Here is a 22,837-nt window from a genome sequence, read left to right as displayed (position 1 = left end):
ATGCTTAAATACTTTTGGATTACTCATTTCGACTGCAATTCTACTGTACTTTACCCCTCCCCCCGAGTGTGCAAATATATAGCTCAAATTAAATATTTTCAAAGCATTTTGCCATGCATCACTCTTGTTTTAACCGGTGTACCCGTAAATCGAACTGTGAAAATATCAAGAAACAGAAAAACGCTTGAGAAATATGTAGTTTGGGGTACATATTTGCACATTAGAAGGTTGGGGGTATAAATTATAGCAGAATTGCAATCAAAATGTCCAACTACAGTTATTCTGAATGTTATGAAGTTAGAATTATTTTCTTAACATGTTTCCTTCTCAACAGCCCCGCTTCTAGGCTTATACCAATATAATGTTACAAGTGGTCTGCCTTTGATTTTTGATAGCAAAATATTTATTCACTTTTTGAGTATACGGGTATGACTATGATTTGACATATACCAAGTTTTCACCTCCTAGGATAAAACAGAAACTTGGCCCACGTGAATGATAACGATGCACACACAATAAACATACACATCTATTGGCATTGTATTAGCGAGGGAGTTATATTTAAGTGGGGGGTAAAAATCTACTTTAGCTACTTTCAGCTATCTTAGAAAGGGGTTAGGCTATGAAATTGAAACTTTCAAGGATGGGTCTACTGACTAAAGTATGTTCGGGGAGGTATTTTGAAGTATCTACCTCCAGTCTTTCTCCCTCTGGAGGGCCCTGACCTTTGATAACCTTTAAAAATCTTTCTGTTATAAAAATGAAACCTTGTAAAATAGATGTTCCACTTAAAAAAAAGCACAAAAAAACTGTTTTCAACTTCACAACTTTGCTCAATCCCAATTTATGAGGTTTCAGAGATCTACAAATACATTTTCTTTTTTTTACCTATTGATATGGCTTAAAATTCTACTCAAACGACAAGAATTGATTTTCAAAACTAAAACTAGAGAAAAGAAATTGATAACTGAAAATTAACATAAATTGTTATTTGGTAAAAAATTCAATAGCTGTATGAGGCCTGTCAAGTAGGAAAATTTCTAAGATTTAGAAATCTGAAGAGGGTTAACATGGAAGCTTGCTAATACCTTCCCGGAGTATTTTTTTTGGTCCTGGATTCATTCCTGAAAGTTCCATTTTCCTAACATAACCCTTTCTATTATAGACAAAAGTAGCCAAAGCAGAATTTAAAAAATGGGGGAGGGGGGTCAAAATGGTATAAATTCCAAACGGTCAATTATGTGGAATATCCAAGAAATTTTAGGGAAAATTGGAAAAGTTTCAAAATTTCAAGCGGCTCAGGCCTGGAAATCCTCCTTTGCCTCATTATGAAGCACAGAGGATCAGGAAAAAGTAAAAGTAAAAATAAAATTTTAAATTAAGTACCTTTTTGAAGCTTCACTGAAAGATGATACATCCACACTTTGAAGTAGCACAATAGAAGATTAAATACAGTTTCCAGTACTTTTACCTTGGAAATTTAATGGGAAATAAATTATTAAAGACATTAAAAGTGCATCACGAATTTCCGTTTTATTATGATAGATGTACATCGTCATCCACTGTTCTTTAACCGTTATGTTCTTAAACAAACAAATGTTGTCATGTTGACTATACTAATATGGCGAGGGGTTGTAGACTGTGTCATTTTGCTCGTGTCATTTTGTGCTTATCTTTATATCTTCATCCCGGCCCAACCTCTTACGGTTCTATTTTTGTGACATCCACGGCCAAGCTTAAATCAAGCGCAGTTTCCTAGTTATTTGAACTTTACTTGCAACAAAACATATTTTAAACGGTTTCTCTTTTGTAATTTTAAAACTTACTATTGCTGAAACTTTTTAGGAATTAATATCGTTGTATTTTCAATAATCATTCTGCTCTCATTGGTTCTTTCCCGTAATCTTAATAATAATGGTGATGTATTTTGTCGATTCTTTGACAGATAAAAGCTACACTGTTCAGAATACATATCATTTCCACTTATGGTCCTTTTGCACTAACATAACTTGAGGGCCTTTCAGACCAAAAATTGTGCTGTGCAAAATAAAATAAAAATGTTCACGTTGCGTTTGTTTATCTTACAGAGCAAATGTTGTCCATAACAATAGGCAGAGCTAAGTAGACTAAAGATCTACATAGAATTTTACGTTGCACAAGATTGTGTTACGTTATGGATAGGTTAAAATGCTAGCAAGAAAAGGGAAGTTCTGGATGAGCAATAATTTCAAAAATAAATTGAGAAGAGTCAAATCGAAAGGGGGCATCTGCACTCCTAGATTTTTTTTGCATTCCCTAGATCTCGGGTATCTTTCTAATATCTTTTTTAGTTATTTTTTTCATTTTTTTTGGTATGTTCTTGAAAAAAAAAAATCGAAAATAAGGAACAAAATTGTTTCCCTTAGATTTCAAATAGCTCATTTGTCCACCAGAAGAGGCATCCAGAGGGGTTTTTCCAGGTTTGTGCCCCCTCCCCCTAAAAAATTTTCCTCGTAAAAAAACTAACACAAATGGATATCAAGTTTTTGATGCGTTTCGCATCAACCCCCCCCCCCTCCGAACAAAAATCATGGATACGATCTTGCCTTCTCCGTTTTCATGAATTGACGCCACTGAAGAAGTTACTTAAAGTTTCTTAGAAAACTTTTAACACTTTATAGCTTGAGTCTTCATCTCAATTCCATATTTTTATCTTTTGAATATTTTACTTATGATGATTGTATCGATTTTAGACAATACTTACGAAATTTCACGAATTTTTACGTTAGCCTTGTGTGAAAGTGCCTGTTCAAGTGTGAAAGCTAGCAACTTAATCATCTAGCATAACAAATTTTGTATGCAGTGTGATAGCTGCTTAAAGAGATTTCAAACGTCTCTCAGCAAGAATTTAGTAAAAAAGGCTGTATTATCAAGCAGGTTTCCCTGCTTGATAACTGGGGTAGGGGTATTTCTGGTATCCCCCTTGGAGTACAGCATTGTATAGTGATATATGTTTTATCATACGTATCCCGAACACTGTATAGATGCTATAGGCAGAATATCTATGAAGTAAAATGAAATCTAACAGAAGAAAAAAAACACATTAATGTCCTTACTCACTTTTTCAGACAATCAATTAAGATATAGATTTATTTGAAATATGCGCTTATAATGAGCAGTAATGAGTTCTAATCTCTCTTAACTGAAAAGATAAAAAATTTCTTCATCTCACCGTATGCTATTTTCCGCCCATAAACCTAATGCATCATGTAAAATTGATTTGTAGAATATTGAGATACAAAGTCCGTCTGAATATAGATAAGTAGTTAATCATTGAGATGAGCTGTTTTTAATCTTACACATTCAGGTTTCATGTCCTAATCTATTATTACTCAATCCTTTCATCTATTAAAAAAAAAGAAGTTTTTACTACTGAAAGTAAGGAGCAACATTAAAACTTAAAACAAACAGAAATTATTCCATATATGAGGGGGGCTGCCCTCTTCTCAATACTCCTATCTTGACGCTAAAGTTTTTAAAGAACTTTGAAAAAAGGTTCTGATTCTAATTACAGGGCTCTCGTGTTTCAGGAATCTTTCTTAAAGATTTGAGATACAGGATCTAACTTTAGCGTGAAGACAGGAATATTTTGGAGGAGACAGGCCCCCTCATATATGGAATGATTTCTGTTTGTTTTAATTAATCTTTTATTACGTGCTAGAAATTGATGACAAAGAACTTGAAGTTCTATCAATGATCCCCTCGATTTTTTATTACATCCCACCCCACCCTCCCCAATATTTTGAAGGAGTTTTTTTTTTGTCATCAATATTTTTGGGAGAGGGTTTTTATTGACAAATGGAGTTTTGCCCTTTCATTGAAAAAACGAAAAACTCCCCCTTCCTAAGATATTAAAAAATACATCTTATCCCAACCCATGTAAAGTTTTGCAAATTGACGCCACTGTTCGTTGCCCCCTTTTTGTGGTCTTTTCAGATATAAATCTACAAATAAAACGTTAATATGAGCAAGAGCTTTGGATTTAGCCAATAAACATGTCTCTACTAGCCTGTTAGTTTTGATAGACAGCAGACGATTTAGGAAACATATTAAAGGGCTGGGAGAGGGAGTTTACAAGCGGGAGGATTATAAAATTCAGGTTAAGAGTTTTCAAATATGGATGCTATAATGGTACCCTTTTCTTCTTCCCGGCCCTTCCACTCTAGCAATTGCACCAAAATGGCCATTTTTGTATGCCGCTATGAAGTTGAATTTATGGAAAGCAGGCATATAAAGAAATTAGCTTTCAGATGAGCCCTTAAACAGCTCTACGGTGTTGCTGTGCTCCACAAGCAGCAAAGGAAAGAGAAAAGAAGAAAAAAAAAGAGAAAAAGAGACATCAGTCCTTCCCATGCAAAAAAGTGATTTTCTTATTTTCAAGTTGGGGGAGGGGGCTAGAATCAGCTTTAAATGACGATTATTTTTACCAGACAGTTTTTTTTTTCAAATTTGTCTGAAGTTTCCGATTATTATGGGCCGGCGTTCGCTCTTTACTAGATTACTGCAATCGCTCCAACCATGAGAAAGATAATAAAACAATCTCTGTAAGTCAAAATATTATAATATCTAGAAAAACACGAAGTTCCATGCATATGCTGTCTTTTCTATTAGAGGCGTTTATAGGTACCACCTAAATGACTTCAAATTAATATATCTAGTATGTATTTAATTAATTTGATAACTTTAAGTTAATTGATAATTAACTTAACTGATAATTAACTTAATTGATAATTAACTTAATATATAATTAAGATTTTCTTACTAAATATCTTGTAAGATATCATTTTTCTGAAAGATCAGTCAACAAAACAAAATTGACTTCCATAACGTAGGTGCATACTTTAGTCATCCGTGGGGAAGATCAGGGAATTTTTCCAGGTGTGGTTGGCAGTCCAAATACAATATAGCATATTTTGAAATATTTTTCCAATTTTGTGGAAGGGGGGCTCTTCCGACTGATAGGTATAGTGGTAGGTTTCTCTCCTCTTCCTACCGTGTGTGTATGTGTGTCGTAGGATATGAAATAAATAGGTTTAGCAGAAATGTCAGTTACTGCTCTCCCAGAATATCCCTGGGAATACAAAAGGTTGACTGTTTGCGTGTTCAACCATGTAACTGGGAAGGAAGGATAAGGGGCCCCAGTAAAATATTATTATTTTTGTGGTTTCCAACATTGTCCTCTGTTTCATTTGATTCCAAATTTCATCCATAATTAGATATAATTTACCTATTTTTGCGGATTTGACTTCGTCCCAATTTATCCTTGATATTGCTGGAAAAAACAGTGGCATGAATTGTAGAGAGGGGTGCTGACCGACTGATAATACTTTCCCAGTTTGTTGGAGTATGCGAATCTAGTACATTGCTGAGAACATAAACGGTTGGGGATTTTTTGTACGATAGGGTAATAAAGCACTTTAGGATACTTTTACAGTATTAAACTGAAACATTCTTGTTTCTCATGAGGGGGGTTCTGTGTTTTCAGTCCAGAACTAATTTTGCATCAGTCGGTCTATCTGCACTAGTATTATTTGTGCTGCAAATGGTGTGCAGCAATAACTATTATTTGGTTTAAGTTTCGCTCTTTCCTTCCATCAGATAAACTTTGTTTTTGAACAAAAAAAAAGTTCCAAAGCATTAATACAAGGTTTTTTTTTCCATGACGTGTGATCACATGTAGGGCTCACGCTGGTCGTTTTTTTTTTCTGCCTGAGAAGTAAATAATGGGAGCTCAGTAATGGAAATACGGGGAAATATCATTAGTCAGCCTGTTCAAACTAGTTTTTTAATGCGTGGTTTGTGTATTTATAGAGTGCCTACGCTTTACTTTCATCATAAAACCCCCTTTTTTTTACTGATAATCCACTACCATTCATTTGATTAAATCATCCCAAGGAAGAAGAAAAGGAAAAAAGAATACAATTCAACAGTCTTGATATCAATGCTGAAATATGATTTTCCTCGGTTCTCAAGATAGGGACTGCAAACCGGTTAAAAAAAATTTTAGAGTGTAAAAAAAAATTAACTCCCTAAGAATTTGCATTTCTGGGTATTTTCACCCTATTTGGGCCATTATTGATGTTTTACGGCACAAAATGGCAGAAAACGGCATCGTTTGCGGTGTAGTCTCTCTCCTTGTTTCAAAAGACACTATGTTTTAATTTTCAGTTAGATTAACCGTGTTTCTATATTGTTTGACCACTGGCTCTACACAATTACTTTTGAAGAAGAAACAGAGACACATCTTTGGTACCCACTCGAAGATGTAATTTACCTTGTTGATTTTAAGATGAGGGAAGTGTAAACACCCGAAAAAGGTGATGTCAGTGGTCACTCTTTATTTTTAATTTGGCCTCATTTTTGAGGGATTTCAGGCTCCGTCTAGAGAAATTGACAAAAATTTCTTGGCGCAATTACAAATTACTGTTCAGTTCAATCTTAATGAAAGTTAATATTTCCGGACCAGTGTCACTTGGATTGGATAATATTTGTCACTAGATAGCTTCCTTAAACATTCATTTAGTAAGTTTTGCCTGCTATGTGCCGTGATTCGCTTTTTACTAGGTTGTAGTTATATCTAAAGAATACATATCTGTGAGAGCCTAATTGTGAGACTGTGAGAGCCTTATTTTTAGGTTTGTTTAGTGATTTTCTTCAATAATATAGTGATTTATGTGCTGATTTAGTGATTTTTTGTTTGAACAATATAAAATATCAATAGACATAGTGATAAATCCCTAGGGTGGCAACCCTGACCATGATACATGACAATACACTTATCTACCTAATACCTGACCTTTAAAATACCTCTTTTTTTTGTTATATATCTAAGGAATACATATCTGTAAGAGCCTAATTGATTAAAGGACAACAATAAAATCTCTACGGAGATAGTATTGTAGTATATGGGAAGCGTCTGAAGATCGAATAGAAAATGACTGCATTATACAAAGATTAACACAATTTCTATGGAGACCGCATTGTAGTTGTTTCTAATTCCTAGCTTTGTATAGGAAAGGAAGGTTATCAACGAAGGTTTCATTTAAGTTCACTTCAGTTGCCAAATTCAAAAAGAGGACTTTATCAGGGAAAATAGAAAAAATCAGGATGAGTTCCCTTAAAGTTTCATACACAAATAAAAACAACTTGAAGTTCCGCTCAACTTCATCTCATGTTGTTGATTGAAAATTTATCTATATTTATTGGAAATACTGGCCTTTATGGAGCTTTCTTGTCATCATTCTCTGACTGAGTCCATTCTTTTATCATTCAATTGTATATGTATCATTTTTTTTCTGAACTGGTGATGTCTTGCTGTTGACTATCCGAGCCTTCTGAGGATTAAATAAAAAAACAAGTTTTTTCAAATGAAAGTAAGGAGCAACATTAAAACTCAAAACGAACAGAAATTACTCCGTATATGAAAGGGGCTTTTCCTCCTCAACGCCCCACTCCTTACGCTAAAGTTCGACTCTTTCTCCTAACTCTGTTTTTAAAACAGTAAGAAACTTGGGGCCAAAATTCAACTTGAGCGCAGGAAGTGAGGGAATAAGAAGATAGCAGCCTTCCTCCTTCGTATACGGAATAATTTCTATTCGTTTTAAGTTTTAATGTTGTTCCTTACTTTCAGTTGGAAAAAAATATTTCTAATTTTTAATATTTAATTTATGATCATCTTTTAAGTCAAGCCGGGAATTTCTCCTCCTTGGAAAACCTTCCTCGAAAAATTATGTATATTTCGCAATGTAAACAATCAGCAAATTGCATATAATAAAACCATTTCCCCAGGGCCTGTGGGAAGCGTGCCATCCTCAGAGGCATAGTAATTGGACCTTTCAACTATGCTGAACCAAATGACTATCTCAAAATTTCGATCGCATGGCTTTAGGGGGAAAAGTAACGTGGGAGGGGGTAGTTACCCTCCATTTTTTGGCACTGGAACTTGTATTTCCTGTTCGAATGACCCCTCTTCCAATCTTCTAGGACCATTAGTCCGATACAATCACCACTGGGGGGGGGGACAAATAAATACACATCTATTATCATTATTTCTGTAAAAGACCACATAATTCCACATTTTTGTAGATAGGAGCTTGAAACCTCTACGGTAGGGGGTCTTTGACATATTGAATCTGATGGTAAGATTTTCATTAAGATCGTTTGACTTTTTGGCTGTCCGTATCCAGGATTTTTTCGTTTTTTACACAAGGATTTTTTTCAGTTGAGGGGGGAGGGCTACACAAGAAACCTCAAAACGCATAAAAATTTGTTTATATCCAGTTTTGTTACGTTTTTACAAGTCAGACAAACATTTTTTGTTGGGGGGGGGGGTTAAAATCCGCTAACCCCTCCTGAATACAGTTTCGGCTGTGTTCCCCCTTTTTTCTAAAGTCTGACAAAGTTCTCGGATTCGTATTTTTTGATGGATAAAAAATTGCTTGGATCATTAACCTTAAAGGATCTTAAATATTTGGTTAAAAGTAAAAAAAAGTCGACTCTTTGGATGTATTAATTGTTATTTTTGTGTCGAGTTGCTCCTTACATATAGTTTGTTACAGTGTGTCCAGTTGCTTGGTCTAAAGTTGTGTCACCTAAAAGTGAAAATGCGCCAACAGCTTCATTTTTCTTTTGAAAATGCGGCGAATGAACGATTTCCCCCCTAAAAAAATAATGCACCGATTTGAAAAATTCAATGCACAACCACCTCAAAAAAGCGCTAAAATGGCACAAATGCGCCCCATATCGCCACTCAGGTTCGTTACCTCGAATTGCTTGAAAGGTCTTAGAAGTGCTAACACAGGGCTAGAGGCAGGGTATGAAATGGAAAGTGATTTGTACATACACCAGACACAGAACATGCAGCACACTGATTTAAATATTTAAATTGATTTATAGTTGGTATTATGCTAGACATTTTATTAGAGATATTTGATACTGTCTTTAATTTACATATGCATTCGAATACTTTCGATATATGACAAAAACGTATTTTCTGAAAAAAAAAAATATATTTTCTTTTCATCCTAATAGCATAGCGAAAGAAACAGAACAAAAAAAAGAAAAGGAAGAACAGTCATTATATTTTCCATGGTTAAAATTTAATATTCTATTGTCACGAAACATTGGACTGCGGTTCCCGCTTGTGTGTTTCGATTATTATCCGTTAACCAAACTTTAGTTGATTCCAGCTGTGCTTATGGCCATGTTATTTTAGTTATAGTAAATATTCTGAATGCTTTATGGTAAGTAAAGAAAGTTATTTTTTGTTATATATATATATATATATATTAAATATATGTTACCATGAATGCCCGCAAATTGGTGAATATCGACATTCAAAAATGAATTTCCGATATACCTTTTTTCGCCTTGGATTTGGCCAGTATTGCCAATCAAGTTTTTAAATTTAATGCAAGGTTTGATGATGGCAGGTTAGGTTAGAATAGATTAGGTTTAGTTAGGTGAGGTTAGGTTGGTTTAGGTTAGGTTTTTGATCCATTTCTGATATTTAGAACAGAATTTAACCTAACCTTAAACTAACACAATATCTAACATAACCTAACTTTAAATTTAGAATCATAGCTTGCATAAGACTGAAAAAGCCGACTCGCAGAGCTAGTTGAATTCAAGCAGAGAAAAGTGAATTTCCAACATTCACCGGTGAATGTTGACATTAACTAGATTATATATTTACATCTAAATTTGGTATATATCCCGGGCGCCAGGTCTTGAAAATGTGAAACATACCACGACGGAATGGGGCAGGTACGAAAATTAGCCTACCCCCCCTCCCGCCACCTGAATCAACCATGCTGATTCGAAAAATACCAAAAATACCCCGAAACCTTACATCTTATTATATTTTGGTGTTTCAGGTAAGAAAATACATCTTTCACAAAGTATGAGGTGCAATTTTCCACTGAAATACGAGATAGAAATGCCTAGAGGCCATAGAATGTCTTCATAACTAAATAACACGATTAGTTAGAAAAAATGGCAGCAATGACGCAGTTAAAGAAACTAAACAAAGTCAGATAATTCTATTTATTTAATATTGACATTCCCAAATTCATTACAGTTTTTTCCCTCCATTTTTTTCCTCCATTCTTTTAGTATCCCTCCATTTGAAGTCGCTCACAGTTAGTCCTCTACAGAATCAGCCTCGGCCTTGCAGCACTTCTCATAACAAGAGGATAAAATATCGCAACCTCTATCTGCACATGGACAATTTTGTCCACAAGATTTGCACTTGCAATATGGTGAAGTCTTTTGAATAGTGGATGGACAAGGTGGAAGTGTCGATTTAATGGGTACTATGCATCTGTCCTTCATCTTTCCTGCAAAATCAAGCAGGGAAAGGTACACAGGGCGAGGCATATGAGCCTGCAGCATTGTGGACCACTGGTAAATGCACCTTTTCAGATGTAAGGCAGAGAAGTCGAGTCGTCGATTCGAGACAGGCTCTTCAGCTTTTGCCGGCGAGAGAACAAGTGAACGTGGAGATCATTCAAATGCGAAAATACCTCTGATTTTCTGATGAGACGATAACAACTCGCAACGGAGCTTCATAATATCTTCCTCAAGCTCAACTATTCGGTCGATTTGTTTCAAAATCTGTACAGTAAGAGTAGATATTTGAGCTAAATACGGTATAGCTGCTCTAAGGATCGTCTTCTTTCTTTTGGAGAACATGAAGTTCTCAGTATCACAACTGGTGAAACAGTTGCAAAACGCCATTGAATTCACTAGAGATGCTGGGAGTCTATTTGCAATTTCAGTGATCGAAATGACTTCGTCCATAAACGAATCAAAACATTAAGGAAGGCATGGCATTGCTTTTCAATCGTCTTAAAAGACTGAAGCAAGATGACCACAATGTCTGTATCATTTACTTCCATGATTGCATCCATGCACCCCGTCCTGGCAGAGTAACCCGTATGAAGATCGACACGGGTATCCGCTTCTTCATGTCATCATGGTATCCGCTGCTCAGTTCACTGGCAAATCTCTCGCAGTTTTCAGTCTGGTTATCTGGAAGCAGCTGAACTATTTCAGTTCTATTTTTAAATCCTCTGGTAGGTACACTGAAAAAGCAGGGACTTTGAGGTCAGTACCGGTCTAAAGGTCAAACATGCATTCTATAAGCTTTGCTTTACTTTGGATTCCAAGCAGGATAGTGTCCCAGCTGTCAAGAACCATATTCGGGCGAATTGAAAAGGATTTTTCAGGCGTGTTTCCACGCCATTCATTGCAACCACTACTGACTTTCAAAGAAACAACTTCACAAACCTCAGTGTCTTTAGATAGTTCATCATAACGGTCTGCTACAACATCAGCTGAGTTGTTTGTTTGGGAAGTTTCCCTAGGAGATTTGTAAGAGTCGGTTTAGCAAAGTCTACTAAAATTGTATTCCTCCTAGGAGGTTAGCCTCTTATAAAGGTAATAAAATCAACAACAACTCCCACGTTTTTATTAGAAATTCTAATAAAGCATACTTGCTGCCAGTTCTTAAGAAAGTGTTTCAACTTTGCGTAGCCTCAAATAGTGCCGGTCTGGCTGTTAGGTTTAGGATAAAGTTGCAGATTATTAGTTTCCCCTCTAGTATGGATGCAGAGACTCTACTAATAGAACCAGAATATACAATAAGAAGTTATTTGCTTATATCCTATTTCTACTAGACAGTATCTGATTATTGACTGAATGATTATTGCCTAATTGACTGAATAATATACCATAAAAAATAAGTTCTTTTTTATCAGGGCGAACTAAACTGCACCTGTACCAAATTGAGAATATATGTCACTAGTGGGACTCTGTACATCCTGTAGATACTATACATCAGGCATACAAAAATTCTTTCCGCTGAGATTCATGACCAACTTTGTGTCAGTTCTGATGCCTGGCAAGCAAGTGCCAAAAATACAGCTAATTGTTTGCCAATCAAAATGGTTTGGACATGGAACATCAGATTCAGAGGAATACCCTTTCACTCAAGAATTTTTGGTTAATAGGGAAATTACCCAAAGAGACCAAGTGAAGACATACAAAAAAAGGCCTTACTCACAAATAACATCACATGCTATACAACCTCCACTGAATTAACCAAAAAATATCGCAAGGAACTTCTTTTTCTACTTCTGTTTTCTTGATACTAAAACAACAGCAGTCAAAAGAACACCAATATTGTTTTTTTCTTCTAAAGGACATTGGAAAATGACATCTGAAACTGGCTTTTGCGGATTTTGATCGCAAGATAGCACTTTTTGGGAAATCTGTAGTTCGAGTCCAAATTTAATAGACTCCCCCCTTTTTTTAAAGTGCCATTTTTATTTTCGAAATCAGTGTTTTTTAAGCTATCTTTTGGTATATATTTCATAACAACCAAATTCCGTTGTATCCTCTTCTTGAAATAAGTGAAATAGCCAAGTGCAGCGCCCTGACTAGTAGGAAAAGAACACAGTAATGGTTACAGACTGTTGCGATTTTGTAGGTGTAACAATTTCGTTATAACCAATCCGGTGTTTGGTCGTAAAATGGCCCATAAGTTAACATAGTATTCACGTAATGGTAAGGCAACAAACCTTATTGATTATGTTATTTTAAACCAAAGACTGGCGGGATCAATACAAAATACTAGGGTGTATATGCGTGCTGTTATTGATGCTAAAAGTAAAGATCACCATCTGGTAGTGTCTAGGGTCTATTTAAAGCTGAAATTTCGGAAGGGTAACTACCTCCAGGGACGTTATGATGTTCATAGACTCAAGGATGAGAATTTGAACACTAAAATGGAGAGTTTAAAATTTGACAACGCGGAAGATGGATTGGTGATTTTAGGAAAACAATTTGTGAAGTTATTAATGGTGTCTTAGGGAAGAAAGTTAGGACCGCAGCTAGGAGTATTAGGGAAAAAGCTTTATGTTTAATAGAGAGGAGAAGGGGCTTGTCCAATAATTGTCTGAGTGATAGATCATATGAAAACAAAAGGAATGTAAATAAAGTGGAAAAAGCATTAAAATATAAACTAAGAAGGTGTTAAGTGGAGGTCATGGATAAAATTGCTAAGGATCAGGAAGATGCAGGTAGACGGCATAATAGTAAAATATTGTACTGGCATGTTAATAAATTGAGAGGGAGTCGTCAATCTTAACTTTTCTAGTTAAAGATAGGAATTGGGCCACAATTAGTGATAAGGAAAGAGTTAAAGAGAGAAAGACATAAGACTTTGAGAAGCTGCTAAACCAAGATTGAGTGGAATGTGATACCTTAAATGTGAAGGAAGATTTGTTTTGTGAGGAAAAACTAGCGAATAATAAGAGAAAAGCAGTGTGGTTTAAAAAAAGGTAGAGGATGCGTCGACCAAATTTTTACTCTTAGGCTAGTAATTGAGATGTGCCCGAGTTGTTAAACACCTTTGATCCTCGGTTTTACAGATTATGAGCAAGCATTCGATTCTGTTGATAGAAGAGCTTTAGTAAAGATCTTATCCTTGTATGATATACCAGATAAATATTTTAAAGTGATTAGTACTATGTACCAGAATAACACTGCTGCGGTTAAGATAGGAAATGAGGTTGGCAGTTGGTTTCGTATTAAATCAGGAGTAAATCAAAGTTGTGTTCTATCCCCCTTTATGTGTATTATTTTGATGGATTTTGCTTTATGAAGCACAGGAAAGGCAATGAGAGACCACAGGATCAAATGGGGAGGAGAAACTCTCCTGGACTTGGATTATGCTGATTGTTTATGCATCCTATATGAAAGTTTGAGCAAAATGAACAAGCTTTTAGAGGTTTTACGAGTCCAAGGTGCTAGAATAAGCTTGAAAATAAATATTAAGAATACTAAGTAACTAAGGCTAGGAATAAGTTAAGATGAAAAGGTGATGTTGGACAATGAAAAGACTGATCAGGTGGAGAGCTTCATTTACCTCGGTAGTATTATTAGTAAAGACTGTGGGAGTAGTGAATATGCTAAAAGCAGAATGTCCAAGGTTCAGGGTGTTTTTTCACAATTAAAAAAAAATGGAAGAATAGGAAGATAAGTCTGTAAACTTAGATTAGAATATTGGAAGCTAAAGTGATTACAGTGGTCAAATTCGGCTCTGAAGCATGGGCGTTCCGAAAAGCGGAGGAAGATTTGCAGGATTTTCCCAGAGAAATTGCCTACGGATTGTTCTGGGTACCCAGCTGACTGACCGTATTTATAACAGTAGGCTATAGAAAATTTGTGTTTCCGTTCCACTTTCAAGGGCTACAATAGGAAGGTTGAGATGACTAGGCCACGTTCTGCCTATGAAGGATGACAGATTGTCAAAGATTGTCCTTTTTGGCCTACCGTCTAGGGTTAAACAAAAAGCAGGTCGTCCACAGCTGGGGTGGGAGGATGTCGTAAAGACAGATTTAAAGGAAACAGGAACTTCCTGGGAGGGTGTAAGGAAGGAGGCTTTGAATAGATTGGGACGGAAGAGGAGCTTGCTTGGGTTTGTTGACCCCGGTGGCTTGGTGCGGCGGTGAGTTGTTAGTAGTAAATATATATAAACAATTTGCAAATATATTCTAGAAGAAGCTCCATGCTCAAGGATTTTTCTATACAGTTAGAGATACTTCAATGAAATTTCAATATTCGAAAATGACTATTTTGTAATATAGTATTATGCATGGACGGATGAATTTTTCATTAAATCGCGTAAAATTTGGATTTTGAGAGTGAAACTAGCCGGCTGAGATTATCGTTACTGAAATAAATGAAAGAAAACAAAAGTATTCACTTTCTTAGGAGGATTGATTTCTACATACTTGGAACTTTATTACCACCCTTGGAATGAGCACCCGATCTACAGAGAATTTGAGGACCCTTCCCCCTTCTCCCCTGTATCCAAGAAAATTGTGCGAAAACTAAGTTAAAGTGTCCAAAAGTTAAGATATCTAGACTTTCAATAATAATTATTAAAATTTCCAGAAATACTCTTTAATCTTGGCTGTTCACCTATTTATTATATACCCTTTAATTTCAGATTGGAAGAAAAGATCTGGAAATGATGTACGCCCACTTATTCCGAGAGCATCAGGAGCTACAGCGTAGTCATGCCGCTACATCTATAGTAATTGGTAAATTGCCAACTAAGGAACGACGAAGAAGATCAGAAAGTCCTAAGTGGGATTACACTGGTGAGGATTTTCAGAAATTTCTTTTATGCTTTGCTTTCATAAGATTTTTGAAACCAAGATCATGCGTGAATTTATTGGTTGGAGCATTTAGCCTCTTTCTCCACCATCCTCTCTCTTTTCTTTTTCTCTATTCCTTTCTCTTGTCAGTCCTCATTAGCATTCTTCTGGTATTTGTCAGTATCAATACATTTTTTTGGCGATCTTATTGTTGAATTTCTATTAATGTGGTACTAAATCACTGCATGGTGGTAAGAAAATTTACCAGAAATCACTAACGTATGACAGACCTGTAGTGCTTCCACTTTCCCCGAGTTTTCGAGGGTTTCCCCGAAAATCTAGAAAATCCCCGAAACAAATGGCGTTCCCCAGAAACTCCCCGAATATCTTTATTTTCCCTTAATCTGTCCAAAAGTAGAGTTAGTGGAAGGCTCACTGTTCGTTCTACAATTTTAAAACTGTTTTGCACCTTTATACTATTGTACGCTGGCGATCGTATGATTTTGAAAACTATAAAACGGAATTGAGCGTGGAAATCCAAATCTTTTAAGCACTGGAAAGTTCACCTCTAGCACGGAAATGGTCACAAGAAAGGCTCTACTAGACAATACTGGCCTGCTACTGTTGCTGCTAACTCTGCATCTGGCAAGGTAGTTTAAAATAGCTAGGGGCTCATAAAATCAGAGGTATAGGATATAGTGTGCCGTGAAATCATCGAAATCCGCAGTCATATTTCCTAGTCGGTTAAAAAGCTGTCATAATTATTTCCACTAGCATGTAGTCTATTCCAATAATAATTACTTTAAATACAGTGTTTCCTCAGGTAACTCTTTCAGTTGTACTGTTAAGCATGTTATTTCTCTAGTTTTAGCTGGATTTTTACATTAAACAAGATTGATTGCTCTTACAGTGCTGTAGCTTCACAACCAAAAAACTAAACTTGATCAGCTATATATACTTTCTCAAGGCTATCCTGCACCATTGCTTAGCAGAATAATAGCTATTATTAGGGCTATTCTTTAGTGCTGGAAAACAAAACAATGGCAAATTTCTGACAATAAGCTTTTACTGCTTTCCAAAGTGGGTATGAGAAATATCAAGTGTTCTTGATAACTTGAATTGTGCACAGGGGCGTCATTTTGGAAGGGGGTAGTAGGAGGGCACTGCCCTTCCCTGATCAGTTGATCAAAAATCTTAAAATTTCTAGGTGACTGCCAAGCAGTTTAACCTATTGGCTTACTCGCACTTGACCTAATGGCTATAATTTCAGCAAAAACATTTTTTTTCAATCTGTTCTTTAAATTTCAGTCTCACGTCAGAGCACTCATCTCCATAATTTCTCTCCCACTCAAACAGAGAAACATTAACCGTGAAAAATACCTTGGGTTAATTTATAGTCCAGGGATTGTTTCTGGCTTTAAGGTCAAATGTGAGTCATAAATACTGGAGATACAAAAGGGCATAAACATGGGCTATCCCCCCCCCTCACTGAAAGATCAAATAACTTCCTTTTGAGCAAAGTCTTGATCTTAAATTTTATGTCCTGACATAAAAAAAATTAGTATTTCGCTAGTTTACTTAACTTACTTTGCTAATTTATAAGAGCCTGTTGTTTCGTCTTCATTTGATTCCAAGCATGCAGAACGCGATGAAGGTAAGAAGAACGGTGTAAAGTATCATCAAATTACAAATATCAACTTGATAAAATTACAAGGAGTCAGCTAGTGAGATTGTCTTTCTGAGCCTTCATTCTGTGATACATAAACCAGTTAGGTTATTAAAATTATCTTAAAAAAGAAACGTTTTTTTAACTGAAAATAAGGAGCGAGATTAAAACTTAAAACGAAGAGAAATTACTCCGTGTATGGAGCACAGCGTGCATACCTCCGTATGAAAGGGGCTGTTCCCTCCTCACCGCCCTGCTCTTAACGCTAAAGTTTGACTCTTTCTCTCAACTCTACTTTTTAAAACAGTAAAAACTTTAGCGTAAAGATCGGGACGTTGAGGAGCGAACAGCCCCTTTCATATACGGAGTAAGTTCTGTTCGTTTTAAGTTTTAGTGTCGCTCCTTGCTCTCAGTTAAAAAAAAAACTTGTTTTTTTATTTACTTCCTGAAGGTTTTTGAATTAATACATGTTTTGATTTCGGCTATCCGCACATGAATAATTAAAACGAAATTTGCATATTAATTTATTTTTTGGCTATATGGCTTTCTCATAGTCTTGATCGTACCATTTTCAGAAAAAAGGAGTGGGGGAGTAGGCCTAGTTACCCTCCAATTTTTTGGTTACTTAAAAAGGCAACTGGAACTTCTAATTTTTTACGGATGTTATTATTAGTAAAAATATACGTAACTTACAAATTAACTTACATAACGAACTTCTATATTCGTTTGTTTTTATTACGCATATAAGGGGGTTCGTTTCCTCGTCAATACCTCACTCGTTACACTAAAGCTTAAATTTTGTCCCAATTCCTTAAGAATCACCCCTGAATCACAAAGGCCGTAGAATAAATACTTGAAATTAATAAAATTACTTTATCGTAAAGAGCGAGGTATTAGGAGGAGGTGAACCCCTCATATGCGTAATAACTTCAGTTCGTTTTAGGTTTTAATGCTGCTCCTTACTTTCAGTTGAAAAAAACCTTTTCATATTTATTTTTTCATTGTTCTTTTAGAAAATGCTTAAAAAATCCTGCGGCCTCTTCATGGAAATTCTCTTCCCCCATCACAAATTCCTCCATTGAAAGTTCCCCCGTATAACCCCTCCCCCAACCAAGGTAATTCCCCTGAAAGCGTCTCTACACTTCCCAATAATTAGTACTATATGTAAACACTGGTCAAAGGTTTTAACTTGCAGCCCCTCCCACGGGGACTGTGGGGGAGTAAAACGTCCCCAAAGACATAGGTATTAGGTTTTTTGACTATTCTGAACAAAATGGATATCTCAGAATTTTGATCCGGTGAGTTTGGGAAAAAATGAGCATGGGAGGGGGCCTAGGCACCCTCCAATTTTTTGGGTCACTTAAAAACGGCCCTAGAACTTTCAATTTCTATTAGAATGAGCCCTCTCGTGACATTATAGGACCACTGAGTCGATACGATCACCCTTGGGAAAAAACAAACAAATAAACACGCATCCGTGATCTGTCTTGTGGCAAAAAATACAAAATTCCACATTTTTGTAGATAGGAATTTGAAACTTCTACTGTAGGGTTATCTGAAACGCTGAACCTGATGGTGTGATTTCAGTTAAGATTCTATGACTTTTAAGGGGTGATTCCCCGTATTTTCTAAAATAAGGCAAATTTTCTCAGGCTTGTAACTTTTGATGGGTAAGACTAAACTTGATGAAGCTTATATATCGAAAATCAGCATAAAAATGCAATTCTTTTGATGTAACTATCGGTATCAAAATTCCAGAGTTTTTTAGAGTTTCGGTTACTATTTAGCCGGGTCGCTCCTTACTACATTTCGTTACCACGGACGTTACCAATTTAGTCTTTGTCATCAAAAGTTACGAGCCTGAGAAAATTTGCCTTATTTGAAAAATAGGGGGAATCACCCATCGCATTCGGCGTATCAGAGAACCCTACACCAAAAATTTCAAGCTCCTATCTACAAAAATTTGGAATTTTGTATTTTTTGCCAGAAGACAAATCACGGGTGCGTCTTTATTTGTTTTTTTGTTTTTTTTCTTCTTTTCGCCAGGGGTCATCGTATCGACCAAGTGGTCCTAGAATGTCGCAAGAGGGCTCATTCTAACGGAAATGAAAAGTTCTAGTGCCCTTTTTAAGCGACCAAAAAAATTGGAGGGCACCTAGGCCCCCTCCCACGCTCATTTTTCACCAAAGTCAACGGATCAAAATTTTGAGATAGCCATTTTGTTCCGCATAGTCAAAAACCATAATAATTATGTCTTTGGAAATGACTTACTCCCCCACAGTACCTGGGGGAGGGGCTGCAAGTTACAAACTTCGACCAGTGTTTACATATAATAATGGTTATTGGGAAGTGTACAGACGTTTTTAGGGGATTTTTTTTGATTTTGGGGGTAGGGTTGAGGGGAGGGGGCTATGTGGGAGGATCTTTCCTTGGAGAAATATGTCATGGGGGAACAGAAATTCAATGAAAAGGGCGCAGGATTTTCTAAAATTACTATAAAAAAACAATGAAAAAATAAACATGGAAAAGTTTTTTCAATTGAAAGTAAGGAGTATCATTGAAACTTAAAACGAACAGAGATTATTACGCATATAAGGGGTTCTAAAAATACTTTAGCATAAAGAGCGAGGTATTTAGGAGGAGATAAATACCTCGCTCTTTATGCTAAAGTATTTTTAATAATTTCAACTATTTATTCTACGGCCTTTCTGATTCAGGGGTCATTCTTAAAGAATTGGGACAAAACTTACGATTCAGTGTAAAGAGCGAGGTATTAAAGAGGGTACAAACCCCCTCATATACATAATAAAAATTTAAGAATATAAAAGTTTGTTACGTAAGTTAATTCTTAAGTTACGTATATTTTTTACTAATAAAAACATTCGTTAAAAATCAAAATTTATAGTTGCCTTTTTATGTAACCAAAAAATTGCAGGGCAACTAGGCCTCCTTCCTCGCCCCTTATTTCTCAAAATCGTCTAATCAAAACTAAGAGAAAGCCATTTAGCCAAAAAAGGAATTAATATGCAAATTTCATTTTAATAGTTTATGTGTGGAGAGCCAAAATCAAACATGCATTAATTCAAAAACGTTCAGAAATTACATAAAAAGAACTAGTTTTTTTAACTGAAAGTAAGGAGTGACATTAAAACTTAAAACGAACAGAAATTACTCCTTATATGAAATGGGTTGTCCCCTCCGCAATCCCTCGCTCTTTACGCTAAAGTTTGACTCTTTGCCACAATTCTGCTTTTTAAAACAATTAAAAGCTTTAGCGTAAAGAGCGAGGGATTGCGGAGGGGACAATCCATTTCATATACAGAGTAATTTTTGTTCGTTTTAAGTTTTATTGTCGCTCCTTACTTTCAGTTAAAAAAAAAACTAGTTTTTTCTTATGTAATGGATAAGAAAAAACCGACCAGCAAGATAAATGAATGAATTTCGCTTATATATAGTACTCCTTGGATCCAATGCTACAGCAATCAAGTTATAATTTCTCCGTTCATCTGTTTGATTTTGTAAAGCGGGTGAACTACCGAAGGGATCAAACAGTTCGTGGTAACGAACTGTAGTAAGGAGCGACCCGGCTCAATAGTAACCAAAACTCTAAAAAATGGAATTTTGATACCAATAGCTACATCAAAAGAATAGCATTTTAATGCTGGTTTTAAATATATAAGTTTCATCAAGTTTAGTCTTACCCATCAAAAGTTACGAGCCTGAGAAAATTTGTGTTATTTTAGAAAATAGGGGGAAACGCCCCCTAAAAGTCATAGAATCTTAACGAAAATCACACCATCAGATTCAGCGTATCAGAGAACCCTACTGTAGAAGTTTCGAGCTCCTATCTACAAAAATGTGGAATTTTGCATTTTTTGCCAGAAGGCAGATCACGGATGCGTGTTTATTTGTTTTTTTTTTTTTTTTTTTTTTTTTTTTTTTTTTTTTTTTTTTTTTTTTTTTTTTTTTTTTCCCAGGGGTGATCGTATCGACCCAGTTGTCCTAGAATATTGCAAGAGGGCTCATTCTAACGGAAATGAAAAGTTCTAGTGCCCTTTTTAAGTGACCAAAAAAATTGGAGGGCACCTAGGCCCCCTCCCACGCTAATTATTTTCCCAAAGTCAACGGATCAAAATTCTGAGATAGCCATTTTATTCAGCGTAGTCGAAAAACCTTATAACTATGTCTTTGGGGACGACTTACTCCCCCACAGTCCCCGTGGGAGGGGCAACAAGTTACAAACTTTGACCTGTGCTTACATATAGTAATGGTTATTGGGAAGTATACAGGCGTTTTCAGGAGGATTTTTTTGGTTTGGGGGAGGGGTTGAGAAGAGGGAGATATGCTGGGGGAACTTTCCTTCGAGAATTTGTAATGGGAGAAGAAAATTTCCATGAAAGGAGAGCAGGATTTACTAGCATTATTTAAAAAAAACAATTAAAAAATAAAAGTGAAAAAGCTTTTTCAGCTGGAAGTAAGGAACAGCAATAAAACTTAAAACAAACAGAAATTATTACCCATATGAGGGGCTCACCTCCTTCTAATACCTCGCTCTTTACGCTAAAGTATTTTCGGTAATTTCAACTACTTATTCTACGGCTTTTGTGATTCAGGGGGTCATTCTTAATGAATTGGGATAAAATTTAAGCTTTAGTGTAAAGAGCGAGGTACTGACGATGGGGCGAATCCCCTCATATATGTAATAAAAACATGAGAATACAAAAGTTCTTTACGTAAGTTAATTTATAAGTTACGTAAATCTTTTACCAATAAAAAGATTCGTAAAAAATTAAAAGTTCTAGTTGCCTTTTTAATTAACCAAAAAATCGGGGGGCAACTAGGCTTCGTCCCCCGCTCTTTTTTTCTCAAAATCATTCGATCAAAGTTATGAGAAAGCCATTGAGCCAAAAAAAAAAATATGCAAATTTCGTTTTGATTATTCCTCTGCGGAGAGCCAAAATCAAAACATGCATTGATTCAAAAACGTTCAGAAATTAAATAAAAAAAACAAGTTTTTTCAACTGAAAGTAAGGAGTGACATCAAAACTTAAAACGCACAGAAATTACTTCGTACATGAAAGAGGCTGCTTCCTCATCAACGCCCCGCTCTTTACGCTAAAGTTTTTTACTGTTTTAGAAAGAAGAATTGAGAGAAAGAGTCAAACTTTAGCGTAAAGAGCGGGGCGTATATAACTACAAAAAACTACAAAAAAAATAAAAACTAATAAAAAAACTAAAAAAGCTAAAAAACTAAAAAAACTAAAAAAAAACTAAAAAAAGGTAAAAACTAAAAAAAACTAAAAACTAAAAAAGAAAAAAACTAAAAAAAAGGAAAAAACTGAAAAATAAAAGAGAAAAAGAAAACTAAAAAAATATGAATAAATATATATAAAAATAAGTTGTTTGTGGGTTATGTCTGTCTGTCTGTCTGTCGAGTGACGTCGTGTTTGTCCGCATATGACGTCTGAATTATTTCACACTAATACAATAGAAGAAAAAAAACTAAAAAAGGTAAAAACTACAAAAAAAACTAAAAAGAAAAAAAACTAAAAAAGCTAAAAAACTAAAAAAAACTAAAAAAGGTAAAAAACTAAAAACTAAAAAAAACTGAAAAAACTAAAAAAAGGCAAAAACTAAAAAAAAAACTAAAAACTAATAAAAAAACTAAAAAAGCTAAAAAACTAAAAAAAACTAAAAAAACTAAAAAAAGGTAAAAAACAAAAAAAAACTAAAAACTAAAAAAGAAAAACTAAAAAAAAGGAAAAAACTGAAAAATAAGAGAAAAAGAAAACTAAAAAAATATTAATAAATATAAAAAAATATAAATATAAATATAATATAAATTAGCAATCAACAAAGCACCGAGACACAAATGACGACCGGGACACAGGGAGTATAAATGACGACCAGGACATAAGTAAAAAAAAAAACTAAAAAAACTAAAAAAATGGTAAAAACTACAAAA

General features: G+C 35.3%; 2 protein-coding genes across 6 annotated transcripts in view; one reads left to right on the top strand and one right to left on the bottom strand.

The window, feature by feature from the left end:
- LOC136039321 (golgin subfamily B member 1-like) overlaps positions 1-22,837 on the top strand; it is a 283,865-nt gene that overhangs the window by 189,273 nt on the left and 71,755 nt on the right. For all 4 annotated transcript variants that reach the window (XM_065722941.1, XM_065722942.1, XM_065722940.1 and 1 more), the window contains one exon: positions 15,056-15,209. In XM_065722941.1, coding sequence (XP_065579013.1) covers positions 15,056-15,209 — 154 coding nt within the window. The remainder of the gene's footprint in view (positions 1-15,055; positions 15,210-22,837) is intronic.
- LOC136039323 (globin-like) overlaps positions 1-22,837 on the bottom strand; it is a 49,875-nt gene that overhangs the window by 11,851 nt on the left and 15,187 nt on the right. The gene's annotated exons all lie outside the window — the stretch shown is intronic.

The sequence above is a fragment of the Artemia franciscana genome, chromosome 19 (assembly GCF_032884065.1).
Source record: "Artemia franciscana chromosome 19, ASM3288406v1, whole genome shotgun sequence".
In the NCBI taxonomy this organism is placed as follows: Eukaryota; Metazoa; Arthropoda; class Branchiopoda; order Anostraca; family Artemiidae; genus Artemia; species Artemia franciscana.
Note: the sequence above shows the minus strand (reverse complement) of the source record. Positions and strands in the feature narration are given on the sequence as shown.